The 20,596-nt window shown below is 44.7% G+C and overlaps 1 protein-coding gene across 5 annotated transcripts; it reads right to left on the minus strand.

Moving 5' to 3' along the window:
* Positions 1 to 1,958: 1,958 nt before the first annotated feature.
* TENT5C (terminal nucleotidyltransferase 5C) lies at positions 1,959 to 20,552 on the minus strand. 5 transcript variants are annotated; one of them, XM_011736909.2, is made up of 3 exons: positions 20,336 to 20,474; positions 17,196 to 17,264; positions 1,959 to 3,770 (listed from the first exon to the last, which is right to left on the minus strand). In XM_011736909.2, exon 3 carries the CDS (start codon positions 3,741 to 3,743, stop codon positions 2,568 to 2,570), a length of 1,176 nt encoding a protein of 391 aa, XP_011735211.1. In that variant the 5' UTR covers positions 3,744 to 3,770; positions 17,196 to 17,264; positions 20,336 to 20,474; the 3' UTR covers positions 1,959 to 2,567. The 5 variants fall into 5 exon arrangements, with proteins under 5 accessions (XP_011735211.1, XP_011735212.1, XP_011735214.1 ...); XM_011736910.3 differs by lacking the exon at positions 20,336 to 20,474 and adding an exon at positions 19,315 to 19,451; XM_011736912.2 differs by lacking the exon at positions 17,196 to 17,264 and having other exon boundaries at positions 20,336 to 20,552.
* Between the last annotated feature and the right edge of the window lie 44 nt (positions 20,553 to 20,596).

The following is a 20,596-nucleotide window of genomic DNA, read 5'->3' on the forward strand; positions in this document are numbered from 1 at the left end:
CAGGTTTCAGCTAGAATTTCCAGGGACCTGAAATTCAAGGTCACCTCGCCTATTCTGAGGCTGGCAAAAGGCTCACAGAGCAAGTGGAGACATTACTAGCCCAGGGGTTGTGTTTTAAAAGTACAGCTTTGGTCAGTGAAGCTTTTAACCCTGATAGCTCTTGAACACATGTCTATTCTCAAACTACAAAAAGATCTGAGCTGACTAGAAAGGTCAGGTGAAGGGACTCCGAGGCTACCATGGTGCAATGGTGGCAAAGACTGGGGACTGGGTCTTTCTTGCAACTTCTGTGCCTCCTTTCATCCTCAGAAGAGGACTATCACCAGACAGGAAAAAAAGAATAATAATAAGCAGAAAGAACCCCAAGGACAAACTGGAAATGTAATTACTTGATGCAGATCTTATCTCCATCTGGTGCCTCATTACTCTGGTCCCCAAACCTTCTAGGTAGAAGAAATACTGATTTCTGTTACGCAAGTGCTTCTGTTGATGGCTTCATCCCATTTCAAAGCTTTGGTTAAACACATCTGTCATTTTTGTGCAAACACATGCCATTTGACCACAATGGCAGCTTTTTAAGGTCATGAATGACCAGATAGTTTTCAAGTTGGGATCACTCTTCATCGGGGTTCACTCTTCATCGCCCCACTCTTAACACTGAAGCACCCTGGGTCCCCTCAATTAGAACCGGCCTTGACTCAAAGCGGCTGAATTCAAATATAACTAAGGCTCGCAGCGAAACAGGAGCTGATTACACTAATAAGTGGCTTCTAGTCACCTAATGCAGCACAACATAGATACCAGCTAAGCCTTGAGTTTCAGTCATGTCTGATCCGCTTTTAAGACGACCAAGATATCACATTCCAGAATAAACTTGAAAATATACTTTTAGAAAAAGGTGAACCACTCATTTTCTACTAAGCTCTTTTGCATTAGGATAAACTTCATTGCTTAAAGCAAGGAGAAAACAATCACTCCGGGCTTTGGGTTTTTATAGCCAAAGGAAGGGGAAAAAAAAAATCAGGAGCATGAATTTGATTAAATCACTTTGGAACCCAAGCTGGCTGGCAACATTGAGTGTCTCTGCCCTAAAGTAATGCTAAGGGACCCCACAAAACATTTCAAAACACATAATCTCATCTAAATCTACTGGAAAAAGCCACTAGAACTCTCTCATTTACTAAGCTTTCTTTCGACTAGAGATTAACACTGTTTTCCTTCTAAAGTGCAGAATATAAACAAGTCAAATCTACCAGAATAAGGAAGAGCATTCTCATTCACTCAATTCTTCCCAAATATACTGGAATGATTTCAAAGTGCCTTGGTAGCACCAATGCACACAAGGCCAAACTTAATGCTAACCCCCTACCTTCCCCTTCACACACAGCACGAAGACAGCAGGTTAGATTCTAAAGCAGTTCCACAGGTCACTCAGTTCTACTGAAATTCCTGAATTGAGTTGCTGTCAAACACACCTGGAGAAGGAAGTTACTATTTTTGAAAAAAAACAAAAAGAACAAAAACAAAAAATAGCCAAAGTACTCCAGAAGAACAGCTGTGTCATACTTGGAATGTGACCAAAATGGGTTTCCAATTAAAACATGGGAAGACCCTCATGTCAGTTACCACAATGACTCTGGACTCAGCACAATCCTTAGTCTTAGAAAGAATAAAACAAAAGTCAGCCATGAAAGAGCTGATGAGGAAAAAAGAAAAAAAAAGGCAGGGAGTCATTTAATAAGAATTCTTTAAAGAAAAAAATGAACATTCATGTTTCCTATTTACAATTATCCCCTTCCACTACCACCAGCACAATTCTAATTAAACATTATGTTCCACATTTTATTTTGTTTTCAAGTTACATTTCAAGAAAAGGTCATTTTTTTTTTCCTCAGCAATATCTCGCAATTCCTCAGGATAGTACAGCATGTAAACCATAAACCACTTTCAACCAGATCTCAATTCTCCAGCTATTGGCTTTGGTTTATTGATGAATGACATTCTCCACTCTGCTGACAGGGAATAAACGTAAGCAATTCAGTCCCTTGAACAAAAATTAAGTCACAAGAGCACCCTCATGTTTACCATTTTCTGCCTGACTAAAATTGATACCAGAGAAGAGATTGTCAGCACAACTTTCACGTAACTGCTGAGAATCCCAAGTGAGGGCCAACGCAGCCTACTCAGGCTCAAGTGAGAAAACAAGTAGCTTAGCACTTCTCATGCGCTGCCCAAACTCTCCCAATGTCGATTACTGCACAGAGCTCAACCCCCACATGCTAACGTTTGGGACGTGACATGGTAGTGTCTATCTTGGAAAGATGTGGCTAGGTCATGCTTCCCGTAGCATTTTCCAACGTGGCACTGTAATATGGGTCCTTTTAGGGTTGGCTCATGATACACTGTAGACCCATTCCAATGGGTACACAAAGAAAAAAAAAAAAAAAGCAGAATCAGAGCTGAGTTCCCCTTTAAAAGCCAAACACCTACATCTAGAAGGAGGCTCCCCTACCTGAGAGCCCTAGCCCTATTGGGGTTGCCATTGTGGAAACCCTCAGGTCTCAAGGTTAGTTACAGGGCAGCCAGGTAGGGTAAGGCTGGCTGTAGGTAACTGGAGGATGGGCAACGTAGTAGTTGCTGAAGTTGCCATCACTGACATAAGGAGCCGGCTGGTAGTAACAGGTGACATTGGTTGCATTGGGGATGATGTTTTGTTCTGCCAGCACACGCAAGGCCAGGAGGGAGATGAGGTTCAGGGTCTGCCTGCGTTCATGCCCCATGAGACACACGGTGCTCTCGTTCACCACCCTGCGAAGGATCATGAGGTAGTCGTACTTGCTTCTCTCTTCTTCAGCAAAGTGGTTTTGAAGGTAGGTCTCCAACTTCCTCTGCTGTTCAAGGATGTCTGGGAAGTCGATGAAGAATCTGGAGCACATGTAGCGCTCTAGAGTTTTGATTTCTTCCTGGTCCGTGGGCCTGAAGTCCCGTACGAGAAGGTTGCTGTACTTGAGAAGTCCCCCGCCTCTGATTTCTTCTGGGTTCTTGGTGGCAATCAGTCTGTTCTGCAGATGGTCAAAAGCTTCCTCGAAGTCCCCGTACATGCTCTCCCCAATCACGGTGGGGTGGAAGTGCTCAGAGATGGGGTTATTGGAACAGTCATAGAAGAAAAGCAAAGAATCCAGGATGATTTGGAAAGAGTCCACACTGAACTCAAACTGACGCCGAATGGAGTCGACAAACTTCAGCTCCACGTTCTTCCCATTCTTGTTGGAGAGGGAGATCAGGCTCCAGCGGTCAGTGTCCGTACAAACCTTCACTAGCTTCTGCACATATGCCTCCTTCAGAGTGACTGGACTGATTTTGAGCTTGTTCACACCCTCTGGCAGGAAGTTCAGAAGGGAACACAGAACCACATCTCTAACCAGCTGAAATTCTGCCTCTGTTGGAAGAGCCACATGGAAGATTAGGTCCAGGTCTTTGCAGCCCAAGCCATTGTCTTTGACCAAAACGTGGCCAGCTGCAGAGCCATTCAGCCGGACGTCCTGCACTTTGATGCCTGCCTCTTCCAGCCGACTGCGGACGGTCTGGACGATGTCCTTCAGAGTTATCTCCAAGGTTGGAAAGTTGCCTCGTCCGTGGATAGGTACAACCTCAGTCAGGACCTCGTGCAGCCGGCTAACCTGATCCCAGTTGAGCACGCTGAAGGACATGCAGTCCCTGGTACAGCTGCTCTCCTCTGCCATCTTCGGGGGATGTTCTGGCTGGGGAAACTGAAAGTGAGGGGTGAGAAACAGAGTTAGGATTCGCTTCTACATGGCAAAGCAGCTCAAGGAACTCATTATTTAATCTCTGAACATCTTCCTATAAAATGGTGATAAATAGCACTTACTGCTCAGTGTTGCTGTGAGGACTCAATGAGTTAAATATGTAAAAAACAGTGACTCCGCAGAGAAGGACAAAAACACACAAACTCATTCCATATTACTTTAGATTACTTCATAGTTTTGTTTTGTTTGGGGTTGTGTTGTTTTGCTTGTTTTTTCTGGGTGAGGGTGGAGTGTGCTGAGACAGAGTGTGTTTCGAATGTGCTGAAAACAGAATGTTAGCAAACCGTATAGGACCGCAGAAGAATTAGTTACTTCTCCAGCTTTCTGGCTCCCTAACCACATCTTGACCTGTTTGACACCTAGGCTACAACACTCACACACAGAATATACAATACACACACACACACACACACACACACGACTTCCTTCACTCCACAAGTAGATGGATTCTCAACTTTGGGCTACCATCTCACCAATAAGTGGGAGTCCAACCCCTTCTACTGGAATAAAGCATGTTCCTTTAGCAAAATTCTCATGACAGGAGAAGTCTGTCCTAACAAGTACTTGTCATCTAGGGTAGAAGCAAGGAGTTGTTTTTACGACGAAATTTCTAGTCAACAAAAGGTTAGGTCACCTATGTGGTGGAACCACTCTTCCTAGGATGGATGCCCGACACAGGACATGGCCAACTTCCTCAGGGCAGTGTGTACCTTTAAGTGGACTTGGGGAAAAAAAAATAGTACGTTAAAGCTACCCGAGGAGAATAAAGTTGGCACTGAGTACTAGGAGAAAACCACCACTTCATCTGCTAGGACCACAAAGTTTCCCAAGTAATTTTCAGCTACGTTATACTTATCAAAAAATAAAACACAATGGATCCCTGGAAATCCTAATATATAAAAGCAAATACTCATATATTAAAATGTCAAGGTGCCTGTAGAGCCACGAGTCGAATATTTGCTAGATGGATGTAAAACCCAAAACAAAGAGTCAAGGTGCTGTCCTCAGATTTCACTGTGAACAGTTTTCCCACCCCCTCCGCCTTTCTGACTTGCTAGACACACACAAAACCCATCCCAATGACTTCTGCAGTTTCATTGTTTGGAAGCTGCTGTGTCTGAACACACGTCGGCATGCATTCTCCTAGGGTTCCAACATGGATTTCTGGCCTTGCACCGGTGCCAGGGATCCCCTATGATTGTTACTTGGTTGTCAGGGCATTGCTAGGTACATGAAGATGAGCTCTTCAGGCTCTCCCATCAAGAAGGTAGTGAAAATATGAGGTATCAATACGAGGCAGTGTGTGGTGTAGACAACTCTAGTAGTAGAAATTAAATGTAATATAAAAGTAGAAGAAAGGGTGTCCCTGGTTGGGGTGAAGAGGAAGGCCACAGAGTTCACTTATAGAGAGGGGACACAAGCCAACAGAAAGAGAACATGAGCTCTTGGTTGGGGCCAAGAGGCAGAAAGCAGTGGGCTGAGTATGTGATCACAGCAGGATCTGCAGGACCTCTCTGGGGATGAGTGCTCTATTGCTTGCTACAGAGTACTCGTGGAGGGGAAGACAAAAGTGTCTCTGAACAGCATTAAAAAGTCCTAGGCTATCTAGATCATCTTACAAAGCACTCGTAGGTTATGGATCCCAAGCAAAATCTGTGATGAATAATGTGACTGGCATTTGGTTTCAAGGCAGATTTGGGATAGTAGAGTTCTCTTTTTGCCATATCCTTTAAACACTTAGCAGTTCTTTGTGGTCTCCCATGATTAGCACACAGTACATTTGTGTCCACTGTATGTGCCACACCAGTGGTCCCCAGCCTTTTTCGTATCAGGGACCAGTTTTGTGGAAGACAACTTTTCCACGGACGTGGAAGTGGGGGTTGAGAGTTGCAGCATGAACCTGTTCCTGTTTCACCCTCAGATCATCAGGCATTAGAGTCTCATAAGGAGGGCACAACGTAGATCCCTCACATGCTCAGTTCATACTAGGGTTCACACTCCTATGAGCATCTAATGTGCTGCTGATCTGACCGGAGGCAGAACTGCGGTGGTAATGCTCGCTCACCTGCCACTCATCTCCTGCTGTGCTGCCCAGTTCCTAACAGGCCACGGACTGGTACTGCCCCGTGGTCTGGGGGATGGAGAACCCTGAGCTACACAATTAAGTTCAAATAATTACAGAAAGTTATGGCACTGGCTTTACTGTGACCACAGCTAGACTATGATTTGGTGGCATGGGTTTTATAGATTTCAGGTACGTTGGTCTACCTAAAGAAATACAACTCACTTGCTACTGTGAATCACCTGTTATGCTTTCAAGGCTCATCTTTATGACACAGGCATGAGAAGTCACACGGCAACCAGAGGCTGTAATGCAATCAGTACTTGAGATACAAGCAACAATTTTTTTTTTAAATCTCCAGCCAGAACCTCAATAATGTTACAGAGGAGAATAACTATAGGAATACATTCTGACTCAAGTCTTTTTTTAAGGAGTTCTTCAAAAAGACGACTTGTAGGATTAAAGTCAGGACTACGCCTATGCTAGAACCGTGGTTCTGAACATTAGAGGAGGGACATCTGAGACTGGTGATAGTCTGGAAGCTATGAGCCTTTTTTTTTAGTGGGGGGAAGTACACCAGGTTGAGAATTTTCATATATTTTAAAGTATGTGAACTTCTAGTAGACTCAAAGTTAGAATTTGTTTTAGACAGAATTTGTAAGGTTCATATGGTAGGAGAGGCAGAAATAGCCAGAAAACATTGTGAAAAATAGGAATGATACAAACTAGCCTGTAACAGATATCACAAAACCACAATAATTGAAATGGCATGTTATTGGCCCAAAAAGACAAATCAATGGAACAAAATTTTTTAAATCTAGAAATAAAATCAGATATGTAAATGGATTTAGTATATAATTAAAGGAGGCATTTTAGAATAGTAAAGTGAAGAAAAACATCTGGATGGTTATCTAAATTATCAAAAAGAAAAAAATAAAAGGGGCTCCCTATTTCATGCCAAACTAAGATCTAGATTGGACAGATCAAAGACTGAATGTAAAAGCATGAAATTCTAAGAGTACTGAGGGGGAAATGCGTTTATATATACTTACACACAGTGGGTAGTTTTTTTTTTTTTTATAAGTCACGTAAACTCTAAAAGCCTCAAAAATGGCTATATTTGACTATATAATTCAAAAACACCATAAAGTCAGAAGGCAAAAGTCAGAAAAATATTTGTAACATTAGGCAAAGTACTCATTTTCTTAATGAATAAGGAGCTTCAACAAATCAGAAATACCAGAAGAACCCCAACAGATAAGACACAAAGGACACAAACTACATCTCAAACACATAATACAGCCACAACCTTACTTAAGAGACAGGCAGATTAAAACCTCAACGTATCATTTTTATCTATCAAATGGGCAAAGATCAGTAAGTCTGATGTGTGGGAATCAGACTAGTATACTGCTTGTGGGTTCTCTCTGGACATAAGACACTTAATTTTAAGGAGATACACTCTTTGACATAGAGATTCTACTTCTACTTTGAATTTTATCCTTGGTATATTTGCAAGTATACACAAAATATTCATTGGAGAATTATTTATAAAGCTGTAAGTATTCACCAATAGAAGATGGCTAAATGAGCTGATGTGTTTATAAAAAAACAGAAATGCATGCAGTGGTTCCTACAGATTTAAGTATTCAGGGTTTGTTTTTGACAATTCAAGATGGCTGTTCTTTCTGTATGACTGTGAAATGCTCATCAAGACTCATTAATAGAAAAACAAGTTAATAGCAAAACTGTTAACAGCAAAACTGTTAAAGTCTATGCTTACACAAGCATATAAACTCTCTGAAAACACACACAGGTAGTAGTTATAGCCTGTACCAAATACTTCCTCTAGTTTGGGAGAAGGAGATTCAAAGTTAGAAGAATAAAACTTATTTTGTACCCTTTGAATTTGGAATCTATATATGTATTAGTTGAAGAAAAATTAAAACCTTATGATCCATGTCCTAAAGCTTCTCCCTTAGAAGCCTTCTATTCATCTGTTGCCTTACGTAACTTCTTCAATTCCCGTTTTCCTCCCCTCCCCCCTACATTCCGCATTCCCACATCCATGTGCCAAAATTAAATACACTTGGAAGCTTCATCTCCAAGACATAAATGTTGATCTCTACAGATAAGGGGATGAACAGGGGAAGAGAGACTTTTTTCTCTAGAATGCCTTTCTATCAAGTTTCTACTCATCCTTTTTAAAAGATGCTCATTTAAAAAACCCTCAAACTCTCTAAATCATGCAAATCCATCTCCTCTCATCTCATTCAACATTTGTTAACCAAAAGAAATTTTTTTTTTTTCAGTTTCACAGAATTACTATTTCTCACTTCAAACATGGAGCTACCCTTGTGATACTGTTAAGTTGGTTACTGGCTACAGTTGCAAAAACTTTAACAAACACTTTTTTCAGAAATACATTATGCCTGTGGTTAGCATCTTCCATGCCAACTTCTTCTCATACATATATGAATACTGGAGTTAAATTCTGGGGGAGAAAGTCTGTATAAAAGCACAGTGTGGGACATGATGAATGCCAAGTCCATGGTGGAGTTTTTCACTTTCTCAATTTACCGTGATTTACACAGAGAGGAGTTTAAGCCACTGGAGACACAAATTTAGGCTGAGTGCTTAGCTCATTAGAAGAGCATTAAATAAGTCACTTGTGCCTATTAGAAAGGGATTCTTCATTGTCCCTCACTCATCCAAACAATTTCAAATACCAAAAGTACATTTTTAAGTTACTTAGACAAACACTGGTATTACTAGAATAAATCCAAGTCATAGGCCCTCAGTGTTTAGATAACACATCAGTGCTTAGTCCAACAGTTTTTAGTTTTAATTAACCACGTTAAATCAACACTGATATAATCCCCACATAAAAGAATCACGTGGAACACACATTCCCAATTCATGAAAGGCCCTGGTTAAAGGCAAATTCTAGTTAGCAGAATTAACAAAATAGAGAACAAATTAATTTGAAGCCTAGTAAATTCAAACTAAAGTGTTTGATTTCCCTTTTACTGTTTGAGAAACAGATTAATTTTATTTGCACAGTAGAAATGGGGAAAGGTGGAAACCATCATTTGTTCCTACAGATTTGAGAATTCAGGTTTTGTTTTTGACAATTCAAGATGACCAACTATCTCAGGTACTTTCGAACTCCCTTCTCTTCGGTTATCTGACTGCAGTAAAGGTAGAATACACACACTGAAGGTGGGGGAGAAAAAAAAAGAGGTTTGCAGAGACAGCGGCAAAAAAAGGAAAAGACAAACTAGGCCAGAAGGTTAAACCAAGGTCCCTGAGAAAAAGTTTGATGTCTAATCTAATCATTTCCCATTGCTCAGGACAGAGCTGCTCAACGCAGATTGGTCTGAAAACCTACGTTTGAGCATTAAATAGAGGGGGGAAAAAAGCTATTTCTAGTCCTGCTTCATAGCTTATCTAGATTTCTGGACTAGCCAGTGAACTCCAGAAACAAGATGAAAGTGTGAGGAACCCAAGGTGGGCGAGCAGGAGAGGCAGGTGCACAAGCTGGAGGGGAGGTAACTGTGAGCATTTATAACATTGGCACGCAGGTCTTTGGTCAAAGCAACACTAATTCTTATTTTGTGCCTGGCATTAGACATAGAAACTGTCCACAAGGTTCTTGGTATGTGTGGAGACATACATCTATCAAGTTAAGGACTGCATATATCTTAAGTCTAGGTCTGTGATCTTTAACATGAAAGCTATAGAAATGATTGTCTAGAAAATTTCAGGAAAATGCTCAGGCTTGAACTAAGGCTCTCAGCTATGGAGGGCTTTCAGCAGTCCAGAGGCAACTAAGCGTTACCTTCTTCTGACTCTCCTGAGGGTTTACGAATACAAAAGAAAACCAAACACATTTCAGCATTCCTTTGGTGACAAATTCTCTTTCACAGTTTCTGGATGTTACCTCAAATGTGTGGTTCTTCCCAGTAAAACTTTCTAACCCAGGGTAACAGCTGGAATCTTGGGCAATGGACCAAGCCTGGTGGCAGACTCCAAGAGGAGTGTGCACACGGAACAAAGACACCTGTGGGCCCTGGCTCCCGGCCAACAGGGGACCCGTGCACCTGTGGCTCTTCCCACACATCTTCCACACAAACCGCTGCACCGTGTACAAGAGCTTTAGACAAAAAGAGACCATTCCATTATATAGGAAAACCTGGAGAATTTAAGCAGAAGTAAAAGTGGTGGCAATATACTTCATGCTATCCTATCCCACTTCTTCCCTTAGCAAGATGAATGAGAACCACGACTCTGAGACTATTTCTTATTCACTCGTGAAATGAAGGGTGTAGAGGTGTGTGTCAAAGCAAATGAAATAGTACTCAGTATGAGCCACTTCACATCAATTCCCATCTAATCCTCATAGGCACTCTAAGGAAGCTACAACTGTCCCTTTTTCACAAATTAAGTAATAAGGTTCAGAAAAGATTAAGCGAATTGACCCCAGGTCCCCAATTGCAAGACGAGTGTCTGGGAATTGGTGACTCCCTCCCACCAAGCACAAGGTCTGTCATGGTGGATGGGAGGTGGACACAAGAGTGACAAGCACATGTCACAACCCACATGTGCACTGGGATCACCAGTTCTCAAAGCCACTAAAGTGATCTTTTCTAAAACAGACGTTATTGGTCCTAACAAAAAAGGGCACAGCAACCTTCTGTTCACTATGTAACCGTGACACTTAATCTTTCCATTGCCCCATCCCCACCATATGCACTGAAGATAACAAAAAGCTGGAGTCAGTCTTTACTCTCTCCTTTTGTGCAGATTCCAGTTAAGCAAAAGATGCCAGGTGGCTTAGAGGTGCTCCCCCCAACCCGGCCAGAGACACCAAGGAAGATAATATATTGCCACAGTGTGTGGGAAATCCCACTTCTCAGTAGGGGAGCACATCAATTGTTTCATAATATAAACGTCTAGTTCTGCCCACATCCTTTTCTCCAGCAGGTGCTAATACATGCAGAGCCCTCCAAGGGCTCTTCATATAGCGGCAGCCACAGCCACGGCCAGGGGACACCAAATGTGACTAGATGTTTAGCCGGGTACCCTAATGAGCCACCAAATTATTTTACAACATCACAAATAGGCAGTAAAACAGTGCTTTCAGGGCTCTATCTGGATCAATCATTTGATTCCTATAACAACCCTATAAAAGATACCATTCCCCCTACTCCCCCACTTACAGATGGGAAAACTGGAGAACAGAGAGGATGTGCAAATTGTAAACTGTCCAAAGATGCACTGCTGGTGAGTAGCAGAAAAGGTATTTAAGAGACTTCCTAAAAGGTGGATAGCTTTGGTGGGGCAGGGAGCTTGAAGAAGAGCTGGTTGCGCTTAGGTGGTCAGAGGAAGGAGATGGCAATAAGTAGAAAGAAAAGGAAGGAAGGTATAAAGATTTTTTAAAAATAACATTCTAGGAAAGAAGTTTGGCTAGACCACTAAGGCCACCTGAGTGAGGTAAGGCCACATGGCAAATTCTGAAAGCAACGGAGAAGCATTTAGAACTGAAGTATCTAACAACTGTCAGCACAGAAACTCCAGGCTGGAGCCACCAGAACTGAAAGTGATTAAGTGTAGAAATGCTCATTGTTATGCTACTATTTGTTTTAAAGGAACAATGGCTGGGAGAAGAAGGCCTAGGATCCTAACTTCCCAGGGCACTCCAAGATGCTGGCTACGTTGCAGAGCAGTGGTTTTAGAGAAACCAAGTCCAGAAGAGAGAGAGAACCCAAGAGTGGAAGGTGCTGGGACAATCGCCTTGCTGAACCAGTAACAAGAGGAAAAATTAATGGCACAGGAGGGAGATGATCAGGAATGGGCTGATCCTGATCCAGAAAACAAAGGCACGCTGCTTTGCTCGTGGAATAAAGGAACAACTACTGAGACTCGCTCTGATGGCTGGGAGATCAGAGTGTTGATAGGCTGATGAAGCAACAGAACAGGACACAAGCTGCAGTCAAGATGGCAACCTTCTCAGACCAAAGAAGCCAATAACCCAACTGAGCTACAGAGAAATGGTTGATAAATTTGCAGCAAGTGACCAGGACTTAAAGGGCCAGCCCAGGAAGGAGAACTGGAACAAAACTGAAAGCAGAAAGTCTGGAACCTACACAGGACCTCATGAATGCTGAACCTGAGACCGGACACTGTCACTTCCCCCACCCGCATGTAGTTTGACCCTTGACCCTTTCACCCATAAGAAAAGAGCCAGGCGCTTTGAATGACCAAGGACCTTGGTCATTTTGCTTGGCATGTGCAGCAGCAGATAATTGGGCAGAAAGGAGAAAAACCAGGGTCAACATGGATATGGCCTTCTGAAAAAAATAATCCTCCCTTACTCCTTGAATTCCTTGTGGGATGAAGGCCAGAAGTTATCTAGGAAGGGTTTGGAGGCAGTCTGAGGAAGCCTTTTGTCTGACAGCTCCTCCCTAGGGCCTGACCCCCCAGTAAGGGAGGGGGCCACATTCTGGAGACTCCTCCACAGCCCCAAACACATGAAAGTTACAGATAACAGACACTCAAGTGTTTCACATACATGGAAAAGGAGCTCAGAGTATGAATGGCCTGAAGCAATAAAACCAGATAAAACAATGCTTTACTTTTTAAAAGGCCAATAAAATATATCCTATGCTATTTTTCCAAGATGTTATTTTTACAGTTGCCCACTTAAATGCCCGCAACACATTCTACCTGAGTTTAAAGAAATAACTGCCCCAGGCCACAAAGCTGTGCCCAGAGAAAACATTTCTAAGTCAGTGACACAACAAACCCCACAGTTGGTCTTTTCTCACTCTCAGCTCCATGACATCCAGCCAGAGTCTCATTCTGTTTCCTCAAGGTTATCATCATCCTCCAGCCATTTACCAATGATGTTTACTAGAGTCAAAAAATTTGGTTAGATTCCCACATGAGCTGTGGAAAGCAGCCCTGGACTGAAACCCAGGCAGGCCACAGAACCAGGCTGTGATCTCGGCTGTCTAAGGTGCCTCCATAAATTCTCACTTCTGAGAAGTGAGAAGCCAACACACTGTCTGAAAGGTTATCACTGGGCTCCGTCCACAGACACCCACCAATGACAACTCCAAATGGAAAGCTCTTTCCCACCTTTGCAAATAGGATGCTTAAGCAAGTGTGGGTGGAGAGATAACGCTGGAAGAACCAACGCTGTGGCCGCAAAACAGCAAACAGAATCAAAACACTGGCCCAGATATTACCACAGGGGATGCCACACAAGTTCAAGTGTTGAAAGGAATACTCTGACGTGGTTGCAAATGGAAATATTAACAAGGTCAGAACACAGACATCTTTAGATGGAAGCTGGGCATAAAAGCCTTGATTTTTTTCCAAGGTGTCAGCATGAAGTGCTACACACACAACTCGAAATGGAAATAATCCTTGTTGCTACTTGGTAACCACCTTCCCACCATCAACTGCTTCTCTCTAAATCAAAGGTGTTACTGGTCTGAATTCATTTAAAGAGCTCCCCAAAGAGAGCCTGCCTTTCTGTTCTAGAGATCGCCTAGACTTGAGAAAAATGAGATGATTCCTACGGAGGAGACTGCTTACCGTAAGAACGACTCAGTTTACACGCAATCCACAGGGTTTAAGAGCTGACAGCCTCCCTCGGGGTTTCATCAAAGGCTGCTTCCACGGACAACTTTACCATCTAACTCTCCAGCCTACAGCTTTAAACAGTTGTCCAAAAGGAAGGACCTCAGTCAGTTAAAAGTCCTGTCTAATCACTAGCAGCTTCCCTGGCTGGGCCTTATCAGGAAAGGGACAAGCAACTCTTAGTTCCTCAAATGCCACCCTTATCATACGTTAGACCATAAACATACCCCGTTCACACGTGTCTAAGTGTGGGCTGACCTCCATTTCAGAGCAGATGCTAATTACGGGCACAGTTCCGTCCAGGTTTGGGTTTTGCATGGGTCCTTCCCTTAGGAGTTGGCATTCAAGTTGCAGGTTCCGGGCCTCCAGGTACTGCGCACAGCAGCAGCCCATGTTTAGCATTTATCAAGTAATGAATGTGCTGTCACTAGACAGCTCAAACACCTTTGACTCGAATGTTATTTCCTCTTGCAATTTCACTCAAATTTTAATTGTTGATAAAATTTAATTGTTGATAAACTGAGTCCTGGTCCCCCGCCAGTCTCAGAAGATTTTTATCAGCAGTTCCTTGAAATTCTATTGCCTTATTATTATTCTCTAAGAAACTATAAAAAACGAGAGAATGGGCACTGGGCTAGGAATCCAACACCATGTGTTTTAGTGTCAAGTCTGACGCACAGGGTGAATGAATGTCAGTAAGTTAGCATAACTGACTTTCCTTTCACTCTTTCAAAAATGTGCGTGCCTACTGTGTTTTGAGCACTGCTCCAGGAGCTTGCGATATCCTGGGAAGAAAGAGACAAAGATCCCTGGCCCTGTGGAGCTTATATCCTGCTTCATACTCTCCTTCCATAACTTTGGGTTGTTAACTCTTGCCTCCCACACACGCAGAATCAGAACTTGAGAGTGAAACATTTTTGCTGATGGTCTAGACTTATGCTGCCCAATACAGTAGGCACCGCTATAAGTGCAAAAACACACAGTGAATTATCAAGGATATGATAACAGGAATGTAAACTGTCTCATTTAGATTTTTTACATTGACTACATACTGAAATGATGAAATTTGATATGTAGATTAAATACACTTACTAAAATGGATTTCATTTTTCTTGGACACAGGGTCTCACCCTATTGCCAAGGCTAGAGTGCAGTGGTTCGATCACAGCTCACTGCAGCCTTGACCTCCTAGGCTCAAGCAATTCTCCTGCCTCAGCCTCCTGAGTAGCTGGGACCACAGGCATGTGGTCACCACACTCAGCTAATTAAAAAAAAATTTTTTTTTATATAGATGGGGTCTTGCTGTGTCATACAGGCTGGTCTTGAACTCCTGGACTCGAGGGATCACCTGCCTCAGCCTCCCAAAGTCCTGAGATGACAGGTGTGAGTCACTGCCCCAGCCAAATTTCACCTACTTCTACTCTTTAATGCGACTACTAGGAAGTTAATAGTGTCTCTCATATTTTTACTGAAAGCACTGATCTAATTTATTGTCCTTATTATAATGCAGAAGCCGAAGACTGAAGAGGTAAAGGCTCTGCCAGGACCAGAGCCCAGGTCTCCCCACAGCTAAAGTCAGCCTCAGAGGCAGAGGAGGTAAAAAGATGACAAACAGCCTGGGCACAGGAGATAGCAGCAACGCTAGCTCTAGCTGAGCTAGCTGTAAGCAAGCCTCTAGACACGTATCAGGCACTCGATGAGTGTATGCGTCATCTCTGCTTCTGGATCAGTCCTCTTTCTGCTACTGCTGCGCTGCAGTTATTCCACAGGAATGGCAATTGAAACTACCCAAGTCCATACAGCACTGGCTAGCTGTGGAGATCCTAATACCCATCTCTAACTACAACGAGCAGAGGGCAGTGATGGATAGACCGTGTTTGGGGATCAGGGGCAGGCAGCCAGGCAAGGTGGAGGATTATCTCTTCTATCTTCATGAGGGCTAAACAAGTTGAGAGACACTTACGGCAACGTAAGAGGGTGTGGGCAGGTTCGTGGATAATTTTCTTCTCAAAATGTTTTTATAGGACGCTAAGTATGGTAACAGTATGGGACTTCGTGCTTACCCAATCAAAGATAAAATTTAAGAACTAGAAAAGAAGGTAGAAGGCAGAACTGTAAGAAAGTATTGGCCGGACGCGGTGGCTCATACCTGTAATCCCAGCACTTTGAGAGGCCGAGACAGGCAGATCACAAGGTCAAGAGATCAAGACCATCACGGCCAACATGGTGAAACCCCACCTCTACTAAAAATACAAAAAATTAGCTGGGTGTGGTGGCGAGCACCTATAGTCCCAGCTACTCGGGAGGCTGAGGCAGGAGAATCGCTTGAACTCACGAGGTGGAGGTTGCAGTGAGCAGAGATCGTGCCACTGCACTCCAGCCTGGTGACAGAGACTCCGTCTCAAAAAAACAAACAAACAACAACAACAACAAAGTATTAATGAAGCGAGGTATGAAATGAGCGGGTCCTCAGATGGGATAAGTTCAATCAGAAGCCTGTGGGAAGGGCCTGAAGCTGGACTCAACGTTTGGCGAGAAAGGAGTAGCATTCCTTTGTGCAGATATGAGTATCTGTTCTGTGAGGCAAAGAAGGGCAGTTAGGGAGACTCGCCATGGGGGCGGTCAAGAGTAAAGAGTAAGAAAGGCACGGTCTTGAAGAGGAGGCTCAGCTTCCAGAGGTGCAGGCAGTCCCTGTGCGCTTGGATGGAGTTCCCAATGCACGGACTGTAGAACTAGCCAGAGGCAGAGGAGGTGGACTCACTTACTGCCCTCATCAAGTTGCTGTCTACGGGCCCCTAAACCAGGTCAGTGATGACAGTGGGAAACAATAAAAAAGAGAAAGAATCAGCAGAACTAGCAACTGAGTGAACAGAGAGAAAAGGCTGAGTGAGCCATGTGAGGCTGGTGTCAGGGAGGGTGGGAAGGATGGGAAGTGCTTAAGGGAGTGGGTCTGGAGCTCAGCTTGAGGAGTTTCAGCTGTTGGTCAATTAGCTAGTCACTGCCCCTCAGCTCCAAACCTATACCCCTGTGGCCTCTACTTAAAAGGACTCAGCCATTGGCCTGCCTGCCTCAGTCCACCAGGAGAATACCCACTTCAAGTACACCTCCCTCTTTGCAAGCCGCCAACTGAACATGTATCCAAATGACAGAACACCTTCTGTGTGCCAGGCCAGCTCTACAAGCAGGCACTGGGGAGTCAGCAGTGAGCACAGACCCCGCTTTCCGGCGCTCATATGCCAGTGGCTGAGACTAATGAGAGAAATCGGAGTGCCTCGACTGTGTGATAAAGCCAGCCCAGCTCCTCTCGCATCCAGAGCTCTTCCAGAGGCATTTCCAAACACCATTGCCTTGGCGTCCTCAGCACCTGGCACTAACTACTGCCTAGGAAGCACTTAACTACTTACTGACTCAATCACGGTTATCCAAGAAATAAACAACACTCCATGCAGTTTTGTGACCAAGACTCCAAGACTTTAGTCTCAAGCTCCGAAACTAAAAAACATACTACATGGAGAGAGTTGTTTAACATCAGCAATATTTTTTTCATTTTTTTTTTTCCTGTTGTTCCAAGAAGTTTTCAAACCGTTCTAGAACAGACTGTAGGGGCCAGCTGTACAAAATCTATTAATTCTAAACAGTTCTTAAGGTTTCCTTACCTAGTTGAGCTATATAAAGATGCTTCCTCTAAACTATTTGAATTCCAAATGTAAGCTTCTTTATGAGGCCTGCAATGAAAGCGTAAAAACGTTTGAGAGATCTTACCGCCTGAAAACATCACAAGAAATCAGCAGTACTAATGTACTCAAGCAGCTTTAAACACATGAACATTTCTTTAAACACAGAGGTGTCTGCTTCATTATAATACAATTTATGCCAATTTAATGTACTATAGTCAAAACATCAAGATGGCAGGAAGCATTTTCCTACAGTACCTTGTTTACCTCAATGACAACACAAAAAGCAACAGACCTTATCTAACCCAATAATGTTTTATTCCAAGTAACCTCACATTCCACATTACTCCTTAACTCCTAAACACACACACATGCACACAAAATAGCAGATGTTACACGCAGAGACAGGTGTGAAACCAAGAAATCCCAAAACACAAGTTTAGCTTAACTCGTGAAACTAGTTTTGGGCTTCCACGACTTCTCTCGGTAATACAAAAAAAAAAAAAAAGGTTCAACTCATCCACCGAGAGGCTTTGGGTTGCCATTCTTTAGTAGGTAACTCCATGAACACAACATTGATCGCAGACAAAAGATGAAGACAGGGTCCTATGTACTTTAGCAGTAAAAACAAGTTTTTTAATGAAGTTTTTAAATTTTCTATCAAATGTGTCTGGTTAAAGGTACTGTGAAAATACGTGCACTCCTGTCCACTTTTAAGTTATCTTTACCACTGCGCTGTTCCTTGGACTTTCAGAAATATGAGGAATTCTGTTGTCTGACCGGCAGTGCAAGATGTGAATGATCTGCCCCGGCCTTGAACACAGGAAGATGTGGGCTGAATGTGTGCACTATGGGGAGATACAGCTGAGTGGGGACGGGCCTCTGGAACTCAGGAGATTTCAGTGCCTACCTGTGCTCACAGTAGAACAGAAGAAACCAGGTAGAGACAGCCACAGGTGCACAACTAAGTCATGCTCCCTCTGCCAAGCAGGCCAAGAGCCAAATCCTTTCCTTTAGAGTTACATGAATTTAATCCCTGGATACAAGGTAGGTATTGTGGAAAAAACAGCATAAGGAATATGGCTGTTAATCCTATGTGCTCACTAAAGTTGCTTATGAAATTAGGGGCCTTTGTTTTGGTAACAATTTAGAGGCCTCCTGGCAGAGTTTTTTTTTTTTTTTTTAAACTTTGTTATGGGAGCACACCCCCCCCAACCCGCCGCCCCGCATAGCTACCTGAACAATTATATACAATATACCAAAATCTTCCTCAAAACTCTTTATTGGGAATATATGTACTCTAAAGCTATGGGTATACCTTAAGAGAAAAAGTTTGTTATCTGAAATAAACTAAGCTTGACTCCAGAGATCATTTTCCATCTTCACAAACAAGAATGTCAAAGGACAGAACCCCTGCAGCCCAGCTCAGAGGTTTCCCTAAAAGCCCAGAGAAAAGTCAGCATTCTTTACTCCCCATTCCCCTCCCCCTTTAACACTGCAGGGCCAAACGTGGCTGGTCTCACACCCTCAATGATACCCTTGGGGATTTAAGACAGTAAAATTCTGGGTAAGCTCTCCTACCACTCTTGCGGCTGCCCAACTTACTTCCTGGCTCACTTCCTTGCCAAGTTACTCACGTTGAAAGGTTGCTGTGGCCAACAACGGTCACCCTCCTTCCTGCAGGCAGAGGGCAGCTGAGCCAGCCAGGAGTGTACTTTGGGAGGATCTAATCACCCTAACTTTATTTCCTGGGCTGGTTCAGTCTCCTAACCCACCTACAAAGTAACCTGAAGACCAAGTTGTCACAATACGAATAATTATGCACATAGTATTTATAAAAGCTTTCTTACTATAAGCGCATTTAAGCACTTCATTTGTATGCACTTTATATCTCCGTAAGAAAACAAATGTTAAAAAGGAAGCAGGCCCTGACTTAATTAAGCCAGGGAATTTGTTAGAGCCCTACAAACGCCAACCTCCGGACAAAAAAAAAGGCTGAAGGGGAAGGCAGCTGACACTATCCCTCCCGCAGGGTCCAGCCCTAACAGTGGGTTCTCCAGAAGCTCGCCAGGCATTCATTTCTCCAGGGGAACGCCCTTACTTAGAGGTAGTGCTGCTTGGTTCTCTTGCCCGCCGGCGTTGAGTTCAGGTGTGCAGGCTACCAACCTGTATTCTTCAGATAAGTCACCCTCCTCCGAGACTCGCCTCCCACCCTGCTCCCTCCTGCCTCGCTACCAGTGCGAAGGGAGTCCCCGAACTGCGACACCTCACGGGGCAGCCGCACCGCTATCCGTCCGAGTCGACCCTCTCGCCGTGGCTTTTCACCTACGCAGTAAGCAAGTTTCATTTTCAAAAGGGGAGGAAGCAGGTTTCACAGACAACGCATTCCCAAGAAGTTTCCGAGAGACGCGCAGCGCACAAGTCGCTGGCTTCGATCCCTTTGCTGCTCATGGTGTCCATAGTCGAGTGAGTGCATTAAACTTAAGGATCTCCGCCCTTCTCCTTAAAACCCAGGACTTGGCAATGAGCCTAGGAAGCGCCCCTCCCCTCCCCAACCAGATCCAAGCCCCGGACCGCTGCGTCTCCAACTGCGCCTAGTGAAACCGCCGAATTCGAATTCGCACTCCGCGGGCCGGCGGAGGTGTGCGCGCCAGCGGGAGCGTCGGGACGAGCCCGAGGGACTGCAAGCCAGGAAGGGGGGCAGGGGCGTCGGGGGGCGTCGTCTGATCCAGGTAGGAGCGGAGACGCAGATCACACACTCTTCGGACGACCTGCCTGCGCCCAGCCAGCGCGCAGCCCGCAGGACGCGCGGAGCAGGAGCTCGCTGGAGTTTGCCAAGCCCCAGGTCTCTGGAAAGCTGTAGTTCCCTCTCGGAGCGTCTCTTCTGGCCCTCTGGGACCGCTGTGTCAGGGGCGGGGGTCCTCGAGGGAGCAGGAGGGGAAAGGAGCACCGGGTCTCGGCACCTGTCCGCAGCTCCCCTCGGGTCCGCCTGCCCCCTACCAGGCTCGGCAAAGACCTGAGCACCGCTTGCGGGGGGCGGACCCCCGCCAGAGCAGAGCTCGCGGCTCACTGGGGCTGCCGCCGCATCCCCGCACCTTTAGAGAAGGGGATCGTGGACTCACCTGGGCGATGGAAGAGGAGGCAACAGAGGCAGGTCCTTGGCGTGGGCAGGCCCCAGCAGGAGCAGCGCGACCTCTACAGCCCCCAGGCAGCGGCACCAAGTGAGCCGCCGCGCCGCCGCCCCCTCCGTTCTTATACGGCGGGACCACGCCCCCGTCCCCGCCCCTGAGCCGCCCTCCCGGGGGAGCCAGGGGCGGGGCGGGGCGGAGCCAGTCCTCTCGGGACCCTTCCGCCGGGTCCTGACGGCGGGGGCGGGGCGAGGG

The sequence above is a fragment of the Macaca nemestrina genome, chromosome 1, assembly GCF_043159975.1.
Source record: "Macaca nemestrina isolate mMacNem1 chromosome 1, mMacNem.hap1, whole genome shotgun sequence".
NCBI classification, from domain to species: Eukaryota; Metazoa; Chordata; class Mammalia; order Primates; family Cercopithecidae; genus Macaca; species Macaca nemestrina.